This window comes from Plodia interpunctella, chromosome 2 (genome assembly GCF_027563975.2).
Source record: "Plodia interpunctella isolate USDA-ARS_2022_Savannah chromosome 2, ilPloInte3.2, whole genome shotgun sequence".
NCBI lineage: Eukaryota > Metazoa > Arthropoda > Insecta > Lepidoptera > Pyralidae > Plodia > Plodia interpunctella.
In genome coordinates, this window is record NC_071295.1 from 5,977,429 (window position 1) to 6,003,155 (window position 25,727).

At 34.8% G+C, this 25,727-nt stretch overlaps 2 protein-coding genes across 10 annotated transcripts; one reads left to right on the forward strand and one right to left on the reverse strand.

Moving 5' to 3' along the window:
* Window positions 1-118: 118 nt before the first annotated feature.
* Window positions 119-25,479, forward strand: LOC128681166 (uncharacterized protein). 7 transcript variants are annotated; one of them, XM_053764844.2, is made up of 13 exons: window positions 119-251; window positions 348-497; window positions 18,573-18,662; window positions 18,994-19,475; window positions 19,728-19,959; window positions 20,262-20,422; window positions 20,673-20,845; window positions 21,660-21,854; window positions 22,094-22,347; window positions 22,613-22,722; window positions 23,141-23,325; window positions 23,562-23,753; window positions 25,150-25,479. In XM_053764844.2, exons 2-13 carry the CDS (start codon window positions 455-457, stop codon window positions 25,217-25,219), a joined length of 2,187 nt encoding a protein of 728 aa, XP_053620819.1. In that variant the 5' UTR covers window positions 119-251; window positions 348-454; the 3' UTR covers window positions 25,220-25,479. The 7 variants fall into 7 exon arrangements, 6 of the variants coding, with proteins under 6 accessions (XP_053620819.1, XP_053620861.1, XP_053620831.1 ...); XM_053764856.1 differs by lacking the exons at window positions 119-251; window positions 348-497 and adding exons at window positions 12,155-12,245; window positions 24,640-24,708; XM_053764886.2 differs by lacking the exons at window positions 119-251; window positions 348-497 and adding an exon at window positions 7,360-7,653.
* Window positions 1,182-13,792, reverse strand: LOC128681185 (low-density lipoprotein receptor-like). 3 transcript variants are annotated; one of them, XM_053764909.1, is made up of 5 exons: window positions 5,683-6,049; window positions 3,423-4,482; window positions 3,110-3,310; window positions 2,745-2,864; window positions 1,182-1,833 (listed from the first exon to the last, which is right to left on the reverse strand). In XM_053764909.1, exons 2-5 carry the CDS (start codon window positions 4,450-4,452, stop codon window positions 1,604-1,606), a joined length of 1,581 nt encoding a protein of 526 aa, XP_053620884.1. In that variant the 5' UTR covers window positions 4,453-4,482; window positions 5,683-6,049; the 3' UTR covers window positions 1,182-1,603. The 3 variants fall into 3 exon arrangements, with proteins under 3 accessions (XP_053620884.1, XP_053620893.1, XP_053620900.1); XM_053764918.2 differs by lacking the exon at window positions 5,683-6,049 and adding an exon at window positions 7,761-7,792 and having other exon boundaries at window positions 1,188-1,833; XM_053764925.1 differs by lacking the exons at window positions 3,423-4,482; window positions 5,683-6,049 and adding an exon at window positions 13,617-13,792 and having other exon boundaries at window positions 1,188-1,833.
* Window positions 25,480-25,727: the final 248 nt, after the last annotated feature.

Below are 25,727 nucleotides of genomic sequence, written 5' to 3' on the forward strand. Positions count from 1 at the left end.
TATGTCCATTAAAACGTTTATTTTAGAGTACTTTATTAATCCTTTCATTATGTAAGCATTCGTTTGTGAACATATACAACAATGTAGCATATTCGGGTGCCGAAATATTGGGAAAAATCGTTTTCCAAGATAAAAAAAACTTCGAAAACTATGGGATACGCCTCACGCTGTAAAATTTTCGAGCCAGTAAACGGTCAAAAAGAAGCTCGGAACACTTCACACGTGAAGACTTATTTATGGACTTCATACCGGTAAGATCTTCAGTCGAAATCAAGTTTATATCCGTATAAGACCACAGTTGACCAAATAATGCAAAACATAACCTAAAATAGTGTTATTATTTTCAGGATCAGCTTTGCGTAATAATAAAGCCACAAACCGGAAAAAAGTATAGAAGTGATATTTCAAAGTAAAACTATAATCACTCAAATCAACACACTATAGATTTTCCAGCATGTTTATGAATTCCGGTTTATCTCGAATGTGCGCGCGTTTTTGTAAGTAAATAAATAAATAGGTAAGTATGAGAAATTTCATTGAATATAGTCGAAATTATGAGTAGGAGTAGTGAACTGCCAAAATATGAATCGCAATGGTTTTAAGAGCGGAGTAATGCTTTTTTACCTAAGTTATTTAAGTATTACGATTTACGACCAACAGATGTTCTAACTATACCTAAATCAGATAGGTACCTACCTACTTATTTTAGATCTCAGACTTTATGGGAAACGAACACCATGGTGTATTTATTGCATTTGATTAGAGCGGATTTCGTTAACATGAAATCGTACAAAGTCTTACAACCAGCAGCACATCAACCTACCAGAATTTATTGCAAATTCGGTCCTATTACGGCTATTACGAATCTATGAAGAGTAAATAATAATATTAACATACGCTAACCTATAACCTGTTACAATGTCCCTAGTGTATTTTACCTACGCTACGAACATCCTATACCCTAAAAGAAACGTGCATAAAATGCATGCTTGGTTGCATTACATATATGCACATAGCATGAAAATGTGTAAAAGGAACACGCGATGGGGAGATGGGGGACTAGATTGCATCTTAGCCATGATTGCAATGGTATTTTATAAGAAAAAATAACGGTAAATTAGGTATTTATATTAGGTAGGTACATAACTATCTACTGTGCTTTGTGGTAAAGAAAATAAATATTTTAGTCTTCGATGTAGGTATTTTATTTCAAATAGGTGGGACAAATATATCTGGAAAAATTAACATAAGTGATTCCTTTCCAATTCCACAATGATCTGTGGATATAAATAAAATAAATATGATTAGGTACACGCAAAACTTAAATACCTATAGACTTATAAATAGTGACTTAAAAGTGTTAACCAAACATTACAGTAACTCACACTAGTTATGGCCAAATTAATTTATATTATAATGAGTCCTTTACATATCGACTAAGATCGTAGGCGATAGACGATTACATTGTTAGCTTTTCCTTGAATACTTAGATACAAAACTAACGTAGTTACTTATGTCGAAAGACGGCGATCATGGCCGACAGTATAGTGCTGCCGTAATGTAGAAAGTTAAAAGTAAAATAAACACTTTCGCACAAGTAGTGCTAAGAACATTGTAGTTCGTCAGTATTATCGCCACAATTGTCTTGGCCGTCGCAGCGCGCAGTCCGAGGCACACAGCGGTGGTTCCTGCAACTGATTTCATGAGCGCTACAACCACCGTCACACCCATGTGGCTCGTCACTTCCATCTGTGCAGTCGACGAAACCGTCGCAAAATCTAGTTGCTAGGATACATTGCCCATCAGTACAGGTGAATTGATCCTTTGGACATTCTGAAATAAAACAAATCTGATTCTTTAGATATTTATAGATGATGTCATGAGAAATCGCAAAATCAAGATCCTCTTCGAGATATTACGTATTATTTTTTTCATGTAATTTTATATAACTAAGGTACGTAAACACGAATTATACCATTATTGCGCTAGAAGTAGTTTTCCGATGTAGAGGAAGTTTTTATAGGAAGTCCCGTTAGGTTCGAGTGAGCACGTAGCCTAGTTTTGTAAAAACGGTACACTGCGATTTAAATACAGTACTACTAGGAGGAGTAAAGGTAGCTTTAGGTACGGGTAGGACTGATTTTACTGTTGCTAAACGTCGTAGGTATAGGTATGTATTATTACTTATTCAGGTGTTACGCTAAATCACCAGAAATTAATTAATTAATCAATTTCTGTGACTAAATTTGTTATACGGACTATACCTACTTACTTGACCTAAAATAAGCCTAATTTTGATTAGAAAATATACCTATGAGAGCGTAGCGCAATAAAAAATTAAACAAATTTATAAGTATTTAAATGGATTTTTGTACATGTCACACATGCTTTTAACTTAATTTTGAAAATAATAATGAGATGAAAACATTTTCATCTCGTTATAATTTTCAAATTCATAACTGTTTTTTAGAGTATTAGTAGTATTTCACTACCGGCTGTCCACTAGCCTTTCAAAAACATTGAACTAATTAACAATATTCTCTTCTTCATAGTCGTATTCCTCATGGCTGAGGGTCGTGGTCATTACGTGGAATGAAACACACAACTTTCTTGGCATTATTAAGTGGATGGAGTGGTTTGCCATTGCTTTCTCCATGTGGGCGTAACTATATTACAAAGCAATAATCTCCAGATAGGCCACAGTATACATTGGAGGGATTTTGTTAGGAAAAGAGTTTCATTACCAGCTGTACAGTTGACTTCGTCGAAACCGTCCCAGCAATCAATTACGCCGTCACATAATTTAGTATTTGAAAAACACGATATTGAATGTCCGCATCGGAATTGTTTTGTTAAATCACAATCTGAAAAAATATAAAAACAAACCTTTTAAAATGATTCACATAACACGTTCCGGAAGTATGTGTGTGTAGCGGACGCTATATTACTATGCCACAATAAATTTAGGTAAGTTATATACCGTTTCGCTCGTAATGCCGAGATCAAATTATTTGCATGAAATTCGTATCAGTAGTCACAAATAGTACCTAGTAGGACGCGGCGGAAAGCGCGATTTTAGAGATAAGTGGGTCCAAAAAAATAAACTTACCACAATGCAATTCATCAGATCGATCATAACATTGAATAGCACCATCGCATCGCGCATCGGCTTTAACACATAAGCCGTTCTTGCAACGCCACTCTTGAGCTGAACATGTCACTAACGTCAACAGTCTACACACGCGGACCCCACGCACCCTGTCCACTAGTTTACATGCTTCTGTTTCTAGAGCGCACAGCCCACCGCATCCTGTAAACAATTTCTCACTATTTATATATAATGACAAACTATGGCAATGTAACTAGGTATATATTGCGGCAAAACTATAGGTAGGTACGTAATAAACGTCTTGTTTAATTACCAGTAGGATCATCGCTGTCTATAGCTTTTTTACAAACAGAAGTTCCACTGTTTTCATCCAACATACAAACTTCGTTAGTTTGGCACGAACAGAATCTTTCCGATAAATCTCTATTGATAATATCCTTAGGTTTCTGACTCACTTGTTCTCTTTTTACATCCTTTGGATAAGTTCTAATATTCTTGCGAATTTTCGATAGAATACTGGATTTCAATGATATGTTTTCAGTGGTGTAAGTTGAAGGCTCAATAGTTGAGACGAATTCTGTGGTACTTAATTCAGTTAATAAATTAGGATTAGAGTAGAAATTTGTAACGGTCGAAGAACTTAAATTACTTTCAAAATTTTGAGTTGGCACTACAATTGTACTAGCTATTTTTGTTGCTCGTGTAAAATTAGGAGACGTAAAATTCACCAAAACAAAACTTATTACTATAATCGCTACTATCATTAAACTAATTGAGCAGGCTTGTATTTGTGTTCGTTTTTTCATTGGGCTCTCAATCAATGAGAAGTTAACTATGCATCCGATTCCCTTTAGACTTTTTCGAAGTCTTTGTTGATTAATTTCATTGGGATGCATTTCATAAGAAGTAAATTTTTGGCGAAAACTAGAATCGATCTGACGAGAAATTGATGGAATGCATCGCTTATTAGAATTGTCGCTTTCTTTTTCTGTTACAGAAGTTAAGTTTATTTCGTCAAATATTTGGGAGTTGTCTGGAAAGTTATTGTCTTTTATTCCATTTCGTAACGCTATTACGTCTTTTTCTATTCTCGTTGGAGTGGAATGATCATTTGGCATAAAACTCTGATTGGGTGATTTCAATTCATATTTTCTTATTTTCCCCTTGCATGTGTAGCAGAATTTAATTTCTTTGTTGTTTGTTTTTGGTGAATTTATAATTGCTCTTCGTAAATCACTGTTTGACCAAAGATGCGAACAGTATAACGATTCCAAATTAGGAGATCCAATATTTATATCAGTCTTTGAAGAAAGTTGATCATCATAATCATTGGATAAAGTCATTCTGCCTTTGGTTTAAAAAAAATAATTTACCTGTAACAAATAAACTTGGGTTAGAATAAATGTAGTTACTTACTTAGTAATTTCTATTTCAGATTTCGCCAATATATTACATACAAAATGTAGTAGGAAAGTTTTGAGAGCAGTTACGAAGGGTGAATGTAATTTAATCAGTCGTGTGGGTTCAAATTTTATTGACGCAATTAACATTGTAAGCGATACAGTTAACAACCTTAAGCTTCATATGATAATGAAGCTTTAGAAAAGAACTTTCGTTAGGTTAGGTTCTTATTGTACCTAACTAAAGAAGCTCTTTTAAAAAATATATTTTGGAATATCAGGTTTTGTTAGTCTCGATAGTTATATATCATCCAGAGTAAAATTTACGTAAGGCGCTAAAATTAAAGGTTTAAATGTAAATTAATACGTGGAAATATTATTATATATTCCCAATCTACGCACACGGATTGATGTACCTAAGGCCAGAAAAAAATATTGTTTTCCAGTAAAAAATAATAAGACTTTAACGACGCACATCCATCTAAATCGGCAAAGAGATCTAAAGTTAAATTGTACAAATTAAAATGATGAAATTATTATAAAACCGTATGTATCTTACTCAAATTTGGCAGTAGGTACTACACTTCAGTATTGCATATTATATATTAAATTAATATACCTAATACAAATATTTATTGAATACTGCGCATATAAGAAAATTTATATTAACATAGTACATAAACTGATAAAATATTGTGATTATTGTTGACACTCAAGTTATATAACGTGTAGTGGATCGGTTTCAGATAAGCAAATAATAAGTGATGAAAGTCAGTATAAAGTTATTCGGACCAACCGCACGGGAAAGTATCACGTAGGTAACAACATTTTAAACTTGAATAAAAGTGCTACATGAAAAAATAACAAATTTTATGTGTAATATAATTAATATAATATTTTGTATAATTTTATTACAATTTCACGCAGCGAAGTCGAATAAGTGTATGAATGAAATAGTGACATTGCACTTGTATTAGCGATAAATCATAGTGAAAAATGGCGTTCTAAGTTTTAAAGTAAATAGTAAGTGGGCACATGAGCAGGTCAAGAACAACTTCTAGGTCAACTGAAATTCAGGTTTGCTCCAGTACAATACAATCAGCTGACATGAAAATGTTCTGCGTGTGTGTGTGTGTGTTGTATACCTATAGATAGAACACAACAGTTACTTACATATTATTCTTCGTGATTTATTTTATCAGCACATAGATTTAATTTATAACTTAAAACAATATTGTCGCGTGGAAGCTTTCGTGCACGTCTGCTTGTTGGAACGCGGCGTGCGTTTATCGGACTGCCGTTGCCGAGACAACGTCTAAACAACTTTACACCAACACTGGCACCCAGGGTACCGTACCAATGTGTGATAGTGACGAGAATACATTGCTGGGAACGTGGGTAAGGGATAACCGATGGGGTAGCGTGAGCTGGAGCTAGGGCCAAGGTCCGTGCTCAGCCAAGAATGACGCGTTTTTACGTTGGCTGCCATGCGGCCATCTGTTACGATACCTCAAGTGTCAGCTGGATCTAGGGATCTTTGCAAAGGTTTAGTAATTAATATCTTTATAAAAATAAGGGTTCATACGATACGTAATATACTTTACTTACGATTTATCCCTAAGATATTCATATCCTTGGTAAATAGTGGTAACCATCCCCGGAAAAAACTTACGAGTATACAGGAAAAGTAAAAAACATTTTCTACCATCTTCTTACTTATAAAACAAACATATTCAAAAATGTTTTCGTGCTTCAAAATTAGTCTCATTTCTGTTGTACTTAACATTTATGTTGTTACTGTCAATAACAAAATTTAAATGGTGAAAGGTTAATGTTACAAAGTTCTAACTGAACTGTACTGCTTACTTACAAATTATCATTGGTACTTTATACTAAGATGTAGTCCGGGGCTTCGCTCCCGTGTAAATTTTGAGATAAAATATAGCCTATAGCAATCTTGGAAAATGTACCTATCTAATATTCAAATAATTTTTGAAATCGGTTCGGTAGTTTCGTTCGGAAATTACCCGCCTCAAACATACAAACTCACAAACACTTACCTCTTTATAATCATAGTATAATTCATCAGAATAGGCCCAATGGTTTAGACGTGAAAGCGTGATAGGCACACAGACTTTTGCAATTATAATATTAGTATGGAAGTGGAGATTCGCGTGTGTAATGGAGATGGAAATGGCAAGCCGCTTGGGATTATCGAATTAGGATTAATAGAAAGAATAGGTAAATATTCTAAAAAGCTCTGCACAGTTCACCTATTTTTTGTAGAATTTTCCACAGTTGAATAACAGTTATTTAAAACGGAAGATCTATTTAATAATTGGCTATTCAATACATCATCATAGTCATTCAATTTATATAAGTAGATTTTTCTAATGACTACGAAAATAAACTAATTAGAAAAGTACTTCGTAGTAATTAGTTTTTTAGTGCTAGGCTCGTTAATATATCGATTTATTTCAACAAATGACAAATTTAATTAGTCAAAAATTTTAACTAATAACTATTATTCTTGTATGTCGTTAAATTCGACCAGCTGAAAACCGGACAGCTACTTATTTAATTCCTAATCGTGTTATTTCTTTTTATTATCTAATCTGTAATGAGTTAATAGTAATTAAAGCTTTAAAGATCCTGGTCATTGACCATTGGTGTGCGACATGGGTTCACAGCGATTGACACCACTTTTCCACTCTGCGGCACGTTGCGGCAATGAGTGCGTTACCCGCATTGCTGTGGCCACAGCTGCTATTGTCGAGTGCAGCAGCAAGTGCAGGTGCAGCATCTCGCGTGGATGCAGCCGCGGCTTTCGTACCGTTGTCGACTCGTCTCGACACAACTCTCACTGCGCGCGTCGCGTGCGGTTGTGGTCACTCGCCCACCTTACTTCGTGGTAGGACTCGAACTCGCAACACACACCTCAGTGTTCTGACACACAGTGATCCATATGCGCGTTTCTACATACATTGCGCAGTTTCTCTCGATAAAAAAATAGTATGTGAATGCGACGTTTTGTTTGTTCAGCACGAAAACGAGTGAAATGTTATTGTTCATATATTGATCTGCGAAAGTTTCTTCAGCTTTGGACGGACTCCATGAGGGACTGGTCATCACTATTCTATTAAGGTACGATTATCTTTTATATATCAAATAAGCTATGCTCAGGATGATGTTTAGCAGACAATAGGAATGAGGCATCGCTGTAATAGTTTTATTTACAAATGATTACTTACTGTCCAGTGTCGTCAGTGCGTGTGTGTAGGTCAGAAAGTCAGGCGTTCTACTTCTCATCGAATCGACAGCGAGTCACCAAGCACTGGACTGTTAGTTTGTTCGCTTTATTGGTTACGATTGTAAAGACGATCTGAATTGTAAACACAGCAAAAACAACATTTTCCACCTAACTGGTCAAGGATTGCTACTAATTACTGCTTAGGCTAAAATTAGGAATTATAATATAGAAAATACTTATAGCCTTTATAAGGTAAAATTAGTCACAAATTATTCTATTTATAAACTGTTTGCATCGTTTTCAATAACATTTGCAATTGGGAATTGTAATAGCATAGGAAATAAGGAATTATTAAAAGTTAGTTACGCTACTTATTAAACAAGCTGTGGATAATTTCACTCAAACTAACTGTTTTATATCTATTGTTCTCAAAATTAACGCATTGTTTAACTGTTACTATCTTCAGAGAAGTTAAGCAGTTACGTTGATTCTTTCTGTGTAGTTAAATAAAACGAGACGACGACAATAAGCCTAATGGTAGAGAACTATTATGTGTGGTAGGGCGAAAGGATGTACCTATTTATACATTCATAATTAAAAAATCTAGTCATCTATTTTAATTCATTTGGAGATAAGTAGCTATTTGCTGTCTGAATTATAATGTAATAAATAATTGCATAATCACAATCTAAGTAGACTCGTTAATGAATTAAAGAATATAAGCCATAACTTCAGTTCAATATTTATATGTGCATTCAAAACTTTTTAATGTAAAGACAGCGTAAAAATAAAATGCAGACACCTCATTGTCTAGGTGGTTAGTCTCCTCGTTGTCTAGATATTGGTAGGACTGTGCAGATGCAAATGTCAGGGTCGATCTGGCAGGATCAGTGTAGAGATCAATGTCTGTGTGTGTGTACCTGTGAAGTGTATATGCTGGAAAGTCAAGATGTACGATCGGCTGGAAAAGTCTCAACTTTCGCAGTCGACCGTACAAATTGAGAAAAAAAATGTGTTCTGCTTTACACACCGCTTAAGAGATAATTCTAACTAAGAAAAGCGAAATAATATTTTCCACCATATTTAAAAAATTAAACGCCCTGAAATTCCGGCCCACTTCCATTATACGTCACATATGTTTAAAGTGAAATTATTATACAGACCACACTCACACCACAAGGCATAGGAAAAACAATTAAACGAGTATCTATATGCAAATGAATTCACTAGCGTATTCGTAATTTATTATGTAACAATCCTATTACCTTAACCACGGCAAATTGATATTTCAACAATATAATATTTCATCCCAAACCACCAAGTCATGTCATGCCAACGTATTGTATTTAGTGACTACTTTCTTTCTGCTCAATTGAGGTTAACGGCGAATTTCGATGTGCCTTGAATCACAAGTGATTTCGTGCTGGCTGCTGGACCTATATTGCATATAAATAGCCATGTCCCAAATAAACTAATACGATAATATTTATTCATTGTCCATGCTGTTCGAAGCGATGTTTCCAGGCTAATATGGGGAGATTACAACATATGGGATAATGACAACATTTTTTAGAATAATACGCAACATTATGACTGAGAGTCTGAATCGAATGAAACATGTGTTATAAAATGTTAGTTCAAGCAGTGACAAAATTAATCTTCCTAAAAAAAGAAAAAATACAGCCAAACATATGAGAAATCATATATCTCGTCTTACTTTACTAACTCAAGGCAAACTTGTAATCGCACTTAAATTCAACACTCTCATTAAATCAATTACATCTAATGTAAACGAAAATACACGTAACATAATTACCTACTACTTCAATTGACGAAAAACGTAAACGAAAAGGAATACTAAACAGCTTGCGCTTATACCTAAATATAAATTATTATTAAATACAAAATTGCTATGGATATGTTTAACTGCTTTATTATTCAAAGTTGATACACAGAATAGCAGAATAAATAATTGTTACAAATGTTGTACCAATTGCGATTGAGAATAACGGGTTGAAACTGCGACAGAGTTGTAATCTATAAATAAATTGTACCTAAAGGTAAATAAATTGTACCTAATTCTAACTAAGTATGGGTACTATAAACGATAGATTTCCTAAAAAAAGGCAACCGTTACATCAGCTATAGAAAAAAGAAAGTGTGTTTGTTACCTCAGACTTAGCAAGATTATTTGTTTATAATACGGTTAGTTATGAACAAAATTTGCCTCAAATTAAGTGATTCAAGTTTATGTTCGTGTTACGTTCAAAGCGTGAGCGGCGAAAGTGAACACTATAATTTTAGTGTCTACTCGACGTTACAGTATATCGGTATCGATACCGTTTCACAGAGTGAATTTTTCATGCTGTTTGTCTATGTAGGTCAAGGCCGGGACCTCTTCGTGCATTTTTGTAACTAAATCACGTGACCTAGTTGACTGATTGATAGACTGAAAGAAATCTCCAGGGTTCCCAGCCAAGAGTCGATGTATCTTGCTTATTTTAGTAACGAATTATGCATTCTTTTTTAGTATTATATACAAAATATTACAAAAAAGATCAGATACTTTAAAAAAATTACAGTTAGTTCGTTTTTCAATTAGGATGTTTCACATTTTGAATTGAACCTATTATACCTAGTATTTAGCTAATTATCATTGGTAGAGTCAGTTCATGAATTGAGTTAACATGCACACTATGCTTATTCAGTATTTATTTAGCGAATAGTCGATTACTTAATCGAACCAATAGAACAAAAAAGACAAAGGAAGTCGGCCCACGTGGCCGGAGCCATAAGTGAATAAACAATGTCAAATCGAGGTAGATTAAAAAATTAATGTCAAATCGCCATCACAACAACAAAAGTGGAAAGTTAGGTTCACTCGAGATATGGAAAAGGAGAAAAGCAGTTGAAAAATGTGATAATCATATTAGGAATTTATAGGTTTGAATTTCTAGAGGTTAAAAGTTTTTGTTCAAATTAATTCAAAACTGTTTTAGTAGGCCACCAATCAAGCGTAATATTCTGACCTTAGAATTCCTAGCAGTCAAATCACGCCGGATTCTTGGCATGTGTGGTCGAATAGGAAATAAGATTTTTGTTAAGTTTGGAGACGTAGTTAATAACAACAGCTTACAGATAATAGATTTGTAAAGCCTGAAATGCTGCATTATTTCTAAATTGAAAATACACTATATTTAAGTGCTAAGTCTCGGTCGTACTCACATACTAAGTCGACACGTTGCGCCTAGCAGGAACCGTTATAGGGCTTCTTGTAAAATTGATAATATTTATGCAAAGAATGCGATAATCGTACGGTATTTGACTAGTTTATTGCCTAAGTCTGCTGTAATGTCAGTCTGCTTGTAGGACTGTAATGTTTTTTGATAATTTCAAATATAGGTAGTATTTGATAGCTCCTATTAGGAGAATTAATCCGTGTGTATTTTGATTTATTTTGCGTCTTTAGAACCTTCTTTTTTAATAAATCAAAAATAATTTGCAATATAATATTCTTAATCATTTTCTAGTTATTGCAACATCAATGATTTGCAAGCAAGTTGTATCTAAACTGGCTTTTAACGATTGGTGTAACTATTGCTCGAGGAGTCGGAAGGCCTCAAACGGAGATGGAAACCAATTGATGAAATGATAGGTACTTAAAGTCTTAAAAGCTGTGTCATATATCCATACATATCCATATAACACTTTATATGCTTTTACCAATCTGTAGTTTCGTACGCGAGCCAAATGCGTGTATAATGATACAATCTGGTATGTGATAGATATATTTCAATTTGTCATGTATAAAAATTAATATTTTGATAACGCTTTTTTGTGTTGATTATGAACACATAGTTACGAGTATTTTATAGTTGAATTTGAGAATTTGCTACTCAACATACATACTTGGTTTAAATATATACATGTATCTACGTAAATCGATTAAGGAAATACCTGTATTTATAGTAAACAACTCTATAATTTTACATGAAAAACTCTCACAGTTGTCACTTCGTGTACATCCTATCTACTTTTATTGAAAATTGTAATAACATTCATACCTCAATACTTTTACCAAATCCCTAGTAGAATATAAGTACTAACACAATTAGATTTTAACATTACTAACACAATGGATTCATATTGTCCGAAAATAAATATTTTTATTTTTTAATAAATGACAAGTTTTTTGTTTGTTTTTCTATCACACTAAAATTCATAATAATAATTATCGTTTTACTGTCATTGATATTGGAACTGCTGCCAGTCTCCTGGGCACGTTAATGCGATTTGACATTATGTCAATACTTTCACTGTGATTTTGGCCTAAAAATGTAAATTGTTAATTATTTAAGCTAGCCTTTGTGAGTTCACTCTTTATATATAGAACGTGGAGTGTATGCTGCAATGCGGTTCAACCTCACATACGAGTACCTGTTTCGTCCGAACGAAGGTCGTACAAAATTGCTATCACAATTTGATGGTAAGTGTCCAGTGAAAATGTTTTAAATTTCTAACGTTAAATTGACCATAATTTATGAACACTATTGTCAATAAATCAATTTGACGTGTAGAATTGTAGGGTCGATTCTAGGTGGTTATGAATCTACAACAATTTCATTTTAGCAAAGTCATCACAAAATTATCTTGTCGGATTATTAGGTACCTAATAGATCTATACAGCGTAGTTACCTAAATAAACAATATAGAAGAGATTAAGTACATCGAAATGATTTGACACAATTTTAACCGTGTCTACTTACTAGATAAGAATTGTTTGTTGGTCTATGCACAATATACACATATAACCTATGTTCACAAAATAAATGAAATATTGTGCGCAAATACAATCACGCTATTCTTAGTTTACACTAAGCCTTGTCATAGTTAGGTACTTCTTATCTATCTAAGAGACGACCATGCCGTTAAAGTTGTAATATCATAAATACATGGTTCTGCACCTTTCATTAATTACTAGTGGTTGTAAAATAAACATTTACGAAAGTCATAAAATATGTGAAGAAGAGACATTGTGCCAATGCATATTACGAAGGAGACATTGCAAAAGAGTTACATTCTACGACTAGGGGATGTTTTTAGACGTTCTGTGTTGGAACCATGTTATGATTTGCTTTTCTTATCACTAACCATTTCAAAGTACCTATACAAGTTAAGGCAGCCATCTTCTTAGATGCTGCCTTAAATTATGTCTTATTGAATGAATTTAGATAAAGGGATTCATATCCATCGTACCATACCTCACAAACTCAAAGAAACTTCTGTTCGGTTATCAGCCTTTGGGCCAATGAGGTCAAACTGGCGCTCTGTTTTTATTAACGATGATAATTATGATAGTGTGGCCGGAGCAGTTGACTCTTAATCTTGTCTTAGCAGTGTAGATTCATTGTCTTTTTAAGTTTTGCGTAGTTTCAGATCAGCTGTGGTAAGAGATTTATAGTTTTTTAAACTAATATTATCATTATATCGAACATTAAAAAAATATGTCTAATACTTTTAGTAGATACTAACTTTTGTCCGCATGAATTTCTTTACATATGAACAGACTTGATTTTCATACAAACGTTCACCCCATATAGTCATTTGGTATCAATCATTTTTTTTAAAGTAGCCTGTTTGGAACGGGGTCTTTATTTACATGCATAGCAAATTTCATCAAAATGGGCCAAAGATTTAGCCGAGTAAGAGTAACAGATAGACAGACAGGCTTTCGCATTTATAATATTAGTATAAATTTTAGCCCAGTTGATTGAATTATTTCTACCCGGATGTTACTTTGACAGAACATCGATTTAGATTCCTACATCGATTTCAAATCAAGGTGAATAATGCTTACCTTTGTCCATAATATCCTTTAACGAGCCGTTGCGAGAATTTACAAGGGTTTCCTACATTGTTATTCTCACACAATGGTTTTTATGTTATTGTATTGTAGGCCTCTGTACGTCTTCCGGGCGTCCCGGTGCGAGAGAATCATACTATTAATAAACACTATATATAGATTGGCCAGTATGACCCGACTACTGAATAGCAAATGAGAAAAATCACAATACGTTCCGTGTCTAGCCAGCCGTGCCGTTTTAATCAAATTCTATTGACGCATATCATGCATTCAAATCACTAGTCAATGTCTTTATTTTATTAATTAGATAAATTTAGTGTAAATTGAAATCTTATAATAAGCATAAGGGCCTTTGGATTCGCTATTCTGTTTCTTTGTTAATCTTATAGCAAACATGTAAATTATGATTTAGCAAGTTTATTTTAAATCTCAATTATTAAATGAGTTGCTAGGGTTTACAGTAAACCCAGCAACTCATTTAATAATTTAGAAAAAAAAAAAACTTATTATTGTTTCGGCCCCTTACTATATAAGTTATTTTTCACATCCTACATATAATAAAACAGTAAAAAAGTTGTGTCTGTACATTTAATATAATTCCAAAAAAATAATTTAGGGCGATGTAGAAACAGTAGTAGAATAAGAATTTTGAAAAAAAGTCTGTATGTCTGTTGTACACACTAATCTCCGGATCTATTGAACGGATTTGAATGAAACTTTTTTGTTGTATAGCTATTAAGCATGGGCAACATATAGGGTATAAATGATTTTGAAAACTGGAACACCTGATGGAGAACAATGATGGTACAGCTAAACTATAGGAAATATTGAAGTTGACGCCTTAACAAAAGTTATTCAGCCTATTGAGCATTTTCTGTTGAGGTATAAAAATTGAAGAACAAGAACACCTGAAGAGTCATAATAGTGCAGCTAAACTATAGAAAATATTCTTTTTCAGCCTAATTAGCATCTTCTGTATGTATATGTATCGTTACAGTTGTCTGTACAATTAAATTTCCCTAATAATTTTGACTCCTTACCATAAATTGTTCGGCCACGCGAACGAAGTCGCGGGCATCAGCTAGTTAGTAAACTTTGTAACGATGATTATAAGATCGATAAAAAGCATAAAAAGAAATGAAAGAAGTGGTTATTATTTCAATTTCGCTCTTAGCAAGATTTACGTAAACTTTTTTCTGGCTTTCCTAGTGTACCTAACTAAAAATATGCTATTCGGCAATGAGTAAGTAGATTACACAGAATTTAATCGAGACTCATCACATGCGCGTAGAAGCATACGGCGATGATAGTGGAAGTGCTAACAAAATATGATGGAAGTGCATTCCGATGAGAATGCACACACAATAGTATTATTGGTAGGTGAAAGTGAGTTCGATGAACTAGATGAAAGTATAAAGGGTGTCTGGAGCCGGGCAAGGACCTGATCCAGAAAGTAAAAGGCGAAACACGTGTACGTCATGATGACAGGCCATTTATTAAGAGCGTAACGAAATTTGTGATGCAATAAGTATTGAATTGCTTATCTGACCAATGAACCAACATTACTTATTTTATCAACATTTTTTGAATAGATCGATGTTATATTCTTTTACGATTCTTACAAATTAATTTATCTGTTTGACGTACGCGAAAATCTATTGAAAATATTGCGATCTCCAATTGAATATGGCTCTGAGTTTTACCTTTGTCAATAGAAATTAGGGCATAGAAAAAAATATAATCTAAATCTGTAATAACTAAAAGTTATGTATACTATGATGTAATGAGAAATGTTTTCTTTTCTTATAACTATGTAATGAAAGTTTATAAACCGCTTATACGGTTTTAATAAATACGAATGTCGTTTAAATTCTCACGGGGATTATGCATTTGCAAACACTTTTATGCAATTCCTCTTTGCATTCTATTCTTGTATGTTTTGCTTTCTTTGTTATGTATTTTCATGAATTTGAAAGTTCTGAATACATCGTTGAACAAATTCATTTGTTCGATGCTCTCTCTATTATCGATATATAAACCAAATATAAGTGAAACTCAACGTATGAATGATGGAAGATAAGTGTCGCCGTTATATGTAGGTATATATATTATGATGATAAACTTTAATTTATTGCCATGTCATCACTCACTAGCATGATCTGTATGATCCAATCAAAACCTACAAGATTAAGTTTTTTTTCTTTATAGAACTTTCCTTTTGTTTTAGTACGTTTCTAGTGGAATATATCTGTGATAAACTGCGAGAATTGGCAACACTAACAAACATGTTTCTCTACGTACTTATGGTAGAAATCTAGACAAGAGTACGAAACCGGAATAAAATAGAAATTGATAAGATCTAATATGTGCCTCGGCTGCGGTCCTATAAAATAGATTACTAGATTATGCAGTTATTTTGCTTTCGATATTCTAATTGTTTGTAAATATGTATTATGTAAGCGACTGACTTCAACTACTACGTAACTTATATAAACACTTTATCATTCTACGCTGTACCACACCATCAGACACACTCGTATAATTCAGCTGCATCATCTAAATACATTTGCATCACAGATAACCCTACCTGTGATTTGCATGAATACACAACCCTGTATACTACTATCTCTGACTGACCCGATTTAATAATTGGGGTTATACATGTTAACAATGTTTAAAAAAATATATAGAATGAACACATTGCCAAAACAATAAAGGAATGTAAGCAAAATTGGATCCAATCTGCAAGAAAGTGGGTCGGTTTGGATGGATAACACCGGTAATCCTTGAGTGGTTCGACTTTCAGTATTACATAACAAACGACATTCTGTAGACATGTTTGTTACTCAGTTGTAAGTCTTCCTAAATAATATTAAATTAATAATTTAGGGAAACCGTCTGTTGTAAAAAAAAACGTAACTTTTAAAATCTTAATTTTACCTGCTACTGCGCAACTACCTGACTAAGCACTGGACAATTTCTGATGTGCTAAAGAGTAAGATCAACAAACAAGACTAAATTGATTGTCGCAAAAGAGTTACGTACAATAAATAAGCGAGGCAGCGTGAGCTGTGCGATACCACCGTCACTTTCCAGCAAAGTCAATGAAGCGCGGAGAAAGTGGCGGTGGGGCACCACGTCCGCGTCAGTAAAATCTGCTGACTCATAAAAAAACATACGGATCTGCACAGCAAGGATTGTAGTGCACATTCCATAATATTACGTAATACTGTTGGCATGTAAGTCCGTATATATCCTTTCGTAACTGTGTATGTTTTCATTTTCAGTACAAAATGCTCCCTTTTCTGAAACTAAAAATAGATCTGAAACTGAAAAATAGTCTCATCTGAACATCTTCCTGGCTTTTTCCTCGGCTATAGAGCGTCCGTACTTCGCCTTCTTACTTTTTCTGCTCCATTTAGCACGGTTTTCGGCATCCGTAGTTGTTAGACCATTGGCACGCGTATCAACCTTGACATCAAGTCAGCACTTCTTGAGAAGAAGCAGTACCTACCCTGAAAAATAGTATCTATGCTTTTCACAAGGCGATCAGTTGAATAGTTACTTTTGTAGCGCCTATCATTGTTTTATGCTTGTTTTTATTTTATACGTATTCATTTTATGTGTGGGAAAACTATACATAGTAACTATATATATAGAGATAAAATGCATAATTTGAATGACAAGGACTTTTGTAAGTAATAGTCATTCCTTTGGTGTACTTTCTATTATAAATTCTGTGTTTCTAAATTGACAATCTTGTGTGAAATTCTTTCTCCAAGAATTTTGTGTACCTAGTTTGATATTTTTTCGGAACTGTATCCCCGTTACAATGAATTGACTAGGTAGATGAGAAATTATTGAGAAAAAAATAAAGTAGGTATAGGTACTATTCTAAATTACTTAAATTTAGTATTCCTATCCGAGTAAAGTACGATTAACATCTATAAGTAATAGCAAGGAGTCAAAGTATTTGACTTCAGGAGGCAATGGTCGGAAAATAAATTGAAATTTTTTTGAACTCTGCCCTCATCCTGTGGCAAAATTATATTTATGCAAATAACCGCATCCGAATGGTTATATGCGCAACATATCATACCTCACACAAATACGTAGCTATTATATATCATCACACAGCAGGCAGCTCTAACAATTTAAAAACTTACATAATGTCGCATAACAAAGTCAAGATATAAATTATGAGCATCATAACACTATCAGGTCGCGCATCGTTCGGTTAACCTACTTTCTCTGTGATTTTTCTATGTTCCTGGGATTGGAAAGCAGCATAAGGAATAACTAGAATTTTTATTAGTAATTCTTGTGGATTAAGCGGGACTCCGTGGGCCAGTAATAAATTGTTTATAATATTTATGAGTCATAAATATAGGTAATGAATAATGATTAGTTTCCGAGTTTAACGAGTGTCTTCCTGGTATTCATATTTTGTTTTGGAATTTACTCACAAAATGAATTTTCCCCTTTCTCTTGGATTACTTGCTCAGCTGGCATAGATGACATCAACAAAAGTAACTAATATAATATTTAATAATATAACTAATATAATATTTAATAATATAACCATAATAATAATTTAACTAGTTAAGCCTTAGGCTAATTTTTTTATACCTTTGCCTACCATACGGTAAGGGTATAAATGAAATACTATTTGTTTTATTTGTATATCCACAGTACTAGATTTATGATTTTGGCAAGTACCAATGAAATTAGAACCTAGATAAAATTTATTGGTTATCTAGTTAATAGTTATTACGAGTGTTCTTTCCCTTGCGGATATCAACGACATAAATATAGCCTCTTATGTAGATTTTCAAATAGCTTCTTAACAGGTTTCTACGTGTGTATCTATGTATGTTCAAATATTTCCTTATCAAGTAATAATAAAATTGCATAAAAACTAATGTAATATTTTTTGATTGTTTGTTCCAGGCACTTCCTCTTCTCTTCATTCAGTTATGATCATTAGAATATCATGGCTCCTGCAAGTAGTTGTATCAATAGCTATTGTGGTGATATCAGGTGAGTCATTTCGCGGTTTGTCACTTGCGGTGTGAGTACACAATAACAGTGGTTTCAATCATTAGTTTCATGTCACAACAGCTTAATAAAACAACAAAGGCTAATTTAATTCGATGGCTTGGCTATAAAAATGCAAATTGTTAGCCATAGCTATAGGTTTTGTAAATCGGCCGCAGACATCAGTTATACCACATAACTGATGTCTGCGGCCGATTTTTACAATCGTTTAGTTTCATCATATCTCTGACGCCACTGAAATCAAACTACCGTGATTTTATTTCAGCAATAATTAAATCTCAGTGGTAAACCTTCGCATACCTATTTGTTACAGGTAGTCCTATATTTTTTGAAGAAACCAATAAATCTGGAAAAGCCTTAATAAAATGGAGGCCTCCTATGGACAATTGGAATTGGACCGAGTCACCTCGCCACGAGGTGCCATTTTTTATGCCTGCCAACTTCACGCACAAGCTGCCGCCTTCAGCTAACGAAACAGAACTGATCGCTCACATGGCTGCTCTAAAAAGAAATTATTCTCGACTCCTCTGGGACAACGACAAGAGTTCAAACTTGCCTTTATTCGTGGATAAGGCATTAAAATTACTGAATTTAAAACAGGTCTACTATGAAGTGGAAACTTCCGTTATGTCGAAAGTGTCGTGTACGGCATGCAAAGCGGGTGCAGGACTGTTACAGCACTACATCAGACTTGGTAAAAGTAAAGAAGAAATCGTCAAAATGATCTTTCAATTCTGCGTTTCACTCAACATTCAGTCGACTCGCGTATGTGAAGGCGTCACGAGACTTTTTGGAGTAAGATAATTATTTTCATCTTTGGCCCTTACGAAAATGCTTAAGAGAATGCAACTGCAAATTCTTGACAAACTTAGGACGTATATTATCAACGGAAAAATATATAACATGCATTGCATTACTGAAAAAGTATTCATCTATCAAAGCGCACGCACTGTTCTTGGTATTTATTCAACCAATAAAATCAATTCGTCTTTTAATTAGTTTTCATGGTATAAAATATAAAATTGAATACTAAATAATACTTTTCAGAGTGAGGTTGTATACGTGTTGAAGCGTATAACAATTGGTCCTAACGAGATATGCAGTTTCGTGATTGGTGACGCTTGCGGGGACGTGTACAACCCTTACCACGAATGGGAAGTGTCGTTTCCGCCGGTTCCGAAGCCCCAAGTTCGACCTCTGGACGTCCCGGTGGACAAGGCGCCTACCTTCAAAGTTTTGCAGATATCGGATACTCACTTTGATCCCTACTACGCAGAAGGTAAAGCTGAATGTTTGAAGGTGCTACCGCCACCGGCACCGCTATAGGTGGTGCCATCACTACCTTCACTTCATTGTTCTCAGTAAAAAACAAAAAACAAATAGCAAACTTAGCTAATGCAAAAAGCATCTCATTATCTGAATCTGGCAGGTAGGAATCCAAATCAAAATCCAATCCCTCAATGACTGTACCTACTCGTATATCCTGCTGGTCTGGCAATTAACGTTACGCAGACCGGAAGGTCTCTTGTGTTTTTCCATCACCATTGCGTGTTTGGATCGCGACATAATTGCGTGTTGCAGGTGCGAATGCGGAATGCAATGAGCCGCTGTGCTGTCGGGCGTCGAGCGGGCCTGTGATGACCCCCGGCGGGGGCGCCGGTCGCTGGGGCGACTACCGCAAGTGCGACACACCGAAACGGACCATAGACCACATGCTCAAGCACATAGCTGACACACACAATGTAGGTAGTTCATAGGTTTGACTCAATAATTTAGATCTTGAATTACATAGCTTTGAAATAAGTATCAAAACCTTTCATAACGTCAGAATGTTCAGTTTATATACTGAAAATTCATTCTAACGTGCTCGCGATTCATCGCAAAACTCTATAACATTATCAATGTTTATAAGATTACTAGGAAAAGAGCAGGAAGTACGGTGTGAAGGTGACATTTTAATGACGAACCATCTATTATTTTTTTCAATTTCAGGATATCGATTACATATTATGGACAGGCGATCTGCCACCTCACGATGTGTGGAACCAAACGAGAGAAGAAAATTTAAAAGTATTGCAAGAGACGGTCGCTCAAATGTCGGACATGTTTCCTGGAGTCCCTATATTCCCTGCTCTAGGCAACCACGAGGCTTCTCCAGTCAATAGGTTACTAATACTTAAATCATTTTTATACGTTAATGTATTAGACAATCATATGACCAACAACACTAGCTGTATACCCGCGACTTCGTCAGTGTGGAATAATTACGTCTGAAAGCATGTGGCAAGATTATATTTTTTGTGGTCACTCCCGTGACAGTGTAGAGATAGCTGTCGCATTCAAAATACAAGTCACTTCGTTATTTGTTTAATCATTGGTACTATTTGCTATTGAAATATTTATTATTAATTACTACACGTGTATCCGTGGATACTATTTTTCCAGTCTACACTCATAATGACTTCCGGTTGTAGGTACCTGCACAACGCGTAACGAGTAGTTAAATAATTAGAATGTAACATAATAACTTGTTATACTTCGCAGTACACATTTAAATATGTATATTTTGTTATTATATTGCATTGTTGTTTTGTTAAATACTTATTTTGATAATATTTTTCCGTCTGGATGTTCATTCTCTTTAGTATCTCGTTAAAAATTATAAACCCCACTTTAAAGGCCAAAGTTGATGAGTATGTTTGGCTGATAGGTGGATAAACACATAGGGTACTTTTTATCCCCAAAGTACTAGATTCCCGTAGATATTAAAATAGTATAATAAGATAAAGTTTGATAGTCAATGGCGCTTTGTAAAGTAGATGGCGATATAGTATCTACTGTGAATAATAATATAACTATATTTTGAAATAAGCCGCAGCAACACAAAGTTGAATTTACATGTGTTTTGAAAATACTGAAAGGTATACTTACGGACGTCAAGTCTCCTCAGGAATGCTCAGATTTTCTCTGTCGCTCCAGCTTCCCGCCGCCTTTCATCTCGTCCCCGGAGTCTAGTATTTCCTGGCTATACAACGAGCTGGACGCGCAGTGGCGCCGCTGGCTGCCCGCTGGAGTCTCGCACACGGTCCGGCGCGGCGCCTTCTACTCCGTGCTCGTGCGCCCTGGCTTCCGCATCATATCCCTCAACATGAACTACTGCAACAACAAGAATTGGTATTAGTACATTATTAACAAATAAATTAATATTAAGTGGTGTTACTTACCTATTCGCAAATTAAGCCAGGTTGTGGCGCCGTTAGATCGTGAATCAAAAGAAGCTTTGCGCCAATTTCATCTTTGCTGCCGTCAATAAATTTCAGTATTAGCTGATACTAAAATCTACACTAAACATTTCAAGTGAGTAGGTATCGTTAGTTTAGAATTGTTGAAGTTAATTTTTTTTTGCTTTCCAGGTGGTTATTAATGAACAGCACAGATCCAGCGACAGAATTGCAATGGCTTATATACGAATTGCAATCAGCTGAGTTCAGTGGAGAGAAAGTGCACCTGATAGGCCACATACCGCCTGGACATTCAGACTGCTTGAAAATATGGAGTAGAAACTACTACGCAATTATTAACCGATACGAAGCGACTATCACTGCTCAATTCTTCGGACACACTCATTACGATGAGTTTGAAGTTTTTTATGATCCAAATGATCTTGGTAAGTGTTTTTACTTCGTTAAAGGCGTCAGTAGAAAAGTTTACAGTCAAGAACAGTGACTATAATGAATGAATAAAAGAATGAATGGTCCCTAGATTAAAGTATGAGCGAATATTTGGCAAACTTTAATAAGGTTGTTCTAAGTAAGTACATATTTAACCACACAATTCATTGAAAATAATTGCGTAATTAAGCCCTAATTTGAGAGTAATACACGTTATCGATTTTCATGCATCTTTTAAATTCATATATTTTTCCTTTACAGGTAGAGCTACAAGCATAGCTTATGTCGGTCCATCAGTGTCGCCGTACTATGACCTGAATCTGGGGTACCGAATATATTACGTGGACGGAGACCACGAGGCTACGACGAGAGTACGTTTATGTAACACACCGTTTTGACATTATCACAAGGCCGATTAAAATGTCTTGCAAAGATTGCAAAATTAGCATGCACATGACACTTGCCTGGCGGTCTTAAAAAACCTGCATATATGGCGATGCAGGTCAGAGAAGCAGCTCTGTGGGAGTATAATAAAAGTCTCTCAATATTTAAGTAATAAAATGAATTGTTTTTATATGATGATTAATAGTTAGTACGTACAAAAGTACCGAGCAAGCGTAAATATATCTAACAACAGATGCGGTTCATGAGCACATTAGGGTAGTAGTTAGTAAACCAAATATTCCTATATAGGACTACAGATACACTACCTCTTTATCTGATAGAAAATGAAGAAGAAGCAATTGAATAAATTTAGTATAATTGATACTGATCAATGCACTTTTCCAGCAAGTAATCGACCACGAGACGTGGATCATGAACCTGAAGGAAGCCAACCTGTTCGGGTACCCGATCTGGTACAAGCTGTACTCTGCGCGGTCGGCCTACTCCATGCAAGCGCTGCGCCCGGCTGATTGGGACAAGTTTATTGACGAGATGACTGGCCGCGACGACCTTTTCAACCTATATTATAAGTAATATTGACTATATACATTTTCATAATGTCCTAGTACTGCTACATTCAATAGCAGAGAAGAGTTTTTTCTGCGTATATATTGTGCTCGCGAAATGATTTGATCTCCTTCCTCAAGAGAGGAATCTAATCCATTACTGAATGGATTATCATTAGACCCAAATCAAATTTAGGAAATGTATCAAACGAGAAGACTTTTCAGCAGGAATATAAATGATAAATAATTTCCAATTTCAGACACTACTTTAAGAACAGTCCTCGTCGAGGCACTTGCGATGGGGAATGTCGCAAGCGGTTGGTGTGCGACGCGCGGTCGGGACGCTCGCACGACCGCCGCGCGCTCTGCGGACACATCGAGGCCCGCATCGACGGCGCTGCGCCGGCGCCGCAGACCTGGCGGGCTTGGTTTTATAACGGATTGTCTGTCTCGTGAGTAATGTGTCGCTGTAGTAATGGGCTGGTGGAAATTGTTTACTCTACGAATCAGCATGACGCAAGCGCTTTAGGTTATGTTGCTGTCAATTACCATTATTAACTACTGCAACTACAAGCTTTCAAAGACTCAGAATTGTAATTGATTAGGTGGCTACCTAATATTCCAATGAAACCAAAACTTTATGTATACATGAAATGCTTTGTATAAAGCGAGATTGTTGGTGGAAGCTATTATAACGACTAGTGAATTGACTAAATGACATTTGAAAAAAGATAGGTAAACCACACAATACGTTTAGTTCATTGTATAATACAGTACCTACAGAAATCACAGAACACAAAATACCGATTTTGATGAAATTTTATACGTAGGCACACTTGATAGGTCTGATTCATATACCTAAATGGTGAAAGTGGTCCGCTCGAGCGAAGCCGGGACGGGCCGCTAGTATATGTTTTATAACTCTGATCTGAAATCATTTAAAATATACACAAATATACCTACTAATTTCTTTACAATATCAAAGGTGGTGAGGATCGTAAATCTACTACTTACATAATGTCAGGCATTTAAGTACAAATAGTAATCGTAGAATAAAAAGATATACATATCATAGAATGCCTTTTGCTTGCATGATTCAAATACGTATTATACAGAGTACTTCGGAGATGGGTTTACGATACGATACGATCGGAATATTTTCTGTACTCTATAGGCTATAATTAGGAAACATTTTGGTAGTCTACTGTAAAATAATATTGGTCGTAAATCAGTCACGTAGATGACCCCTAGGTACTTGAGTGATGCAAACAAGTAGTAGTACTTTCTACAAGACATGTACTTTTAAGCTTTATTTAACCTACTTTTCTTTGTATGCAGACCTAGTCCTATTGTACAGCAAGTATGATCGGTGATGGATATGTATATCCCGCACGTTAGCTACATAAGGTTGGTACCTAATACTAATGCAGACAAGGGAAGAAAGGTATCTCTTATCTATGTATATAGTACTATCGATTACTACATTTAATACTGGCGTAGTAAGAAGGGTAGGTAATAAAATTAACTTACTACTGGTAGTAAGGGAGAATACGAGACGAGACGATGCGCGACGGCGTAGAGACCAGACGTGAGGTGATGGATAGAATGGACCCTTGTTGCTGCCCTTATGGAACAGGCCTTAATTTTCGAATGTGACTAATTAACATAATATGATAATTTAATATTTCCACACTTTTTTGTCAAACGTCTAAAATAACATAAAAAACACATGGTCTACATATGTATAATTTTCATGTTTAACGTTTCATGTACCTACATAATATGACTTACGAACCTATGACTCACTTATTGGATTGTTATAAAACAATTGTTACTGATATATTACAGGATGTCAATGATAATGAAATTACCTGAAGTCGCCTACCAAATACCAAAGTTTGTGATGGGACTTGGCTGAAAGACATGTCCGCAACATTATGAGAAACTCGTTAACTCACCACCACCGGATTAGCCATTACAGATATTTATTCAAAATAATATAAAAATATTTTCATTACACGAAGTTTTATTGAACTTTAGAAATGTATTTCAATGATATCAAAAATGTTTTTGAATGGTGGCCCACAATTTGGAGTCTAAAATGTTGTTTTGTACGATTTTTATTTTTGTAAATACTTATACTTAATTGTAAATGTGAAATAAAAAATATAATTCTGATACCGCAATATTTACTTCCTACCTCCTTCTGAATCAGTATGACAATCCCAAAAATATAAAATCCACCCTTATTTAGAAAACGTCCATGATGCAGGTAATATATAAAAAATAGTAGCTTGTCTATTCTATTATACAGGTTTTTTATGTGTGCACGCTATAATGCACAAAAATTGCTTGAAATACTTGAATAGAAAATAATGTCATGTCAATACCCAATCCTCCGGGATTTTTTCTATTTCTTGATATAT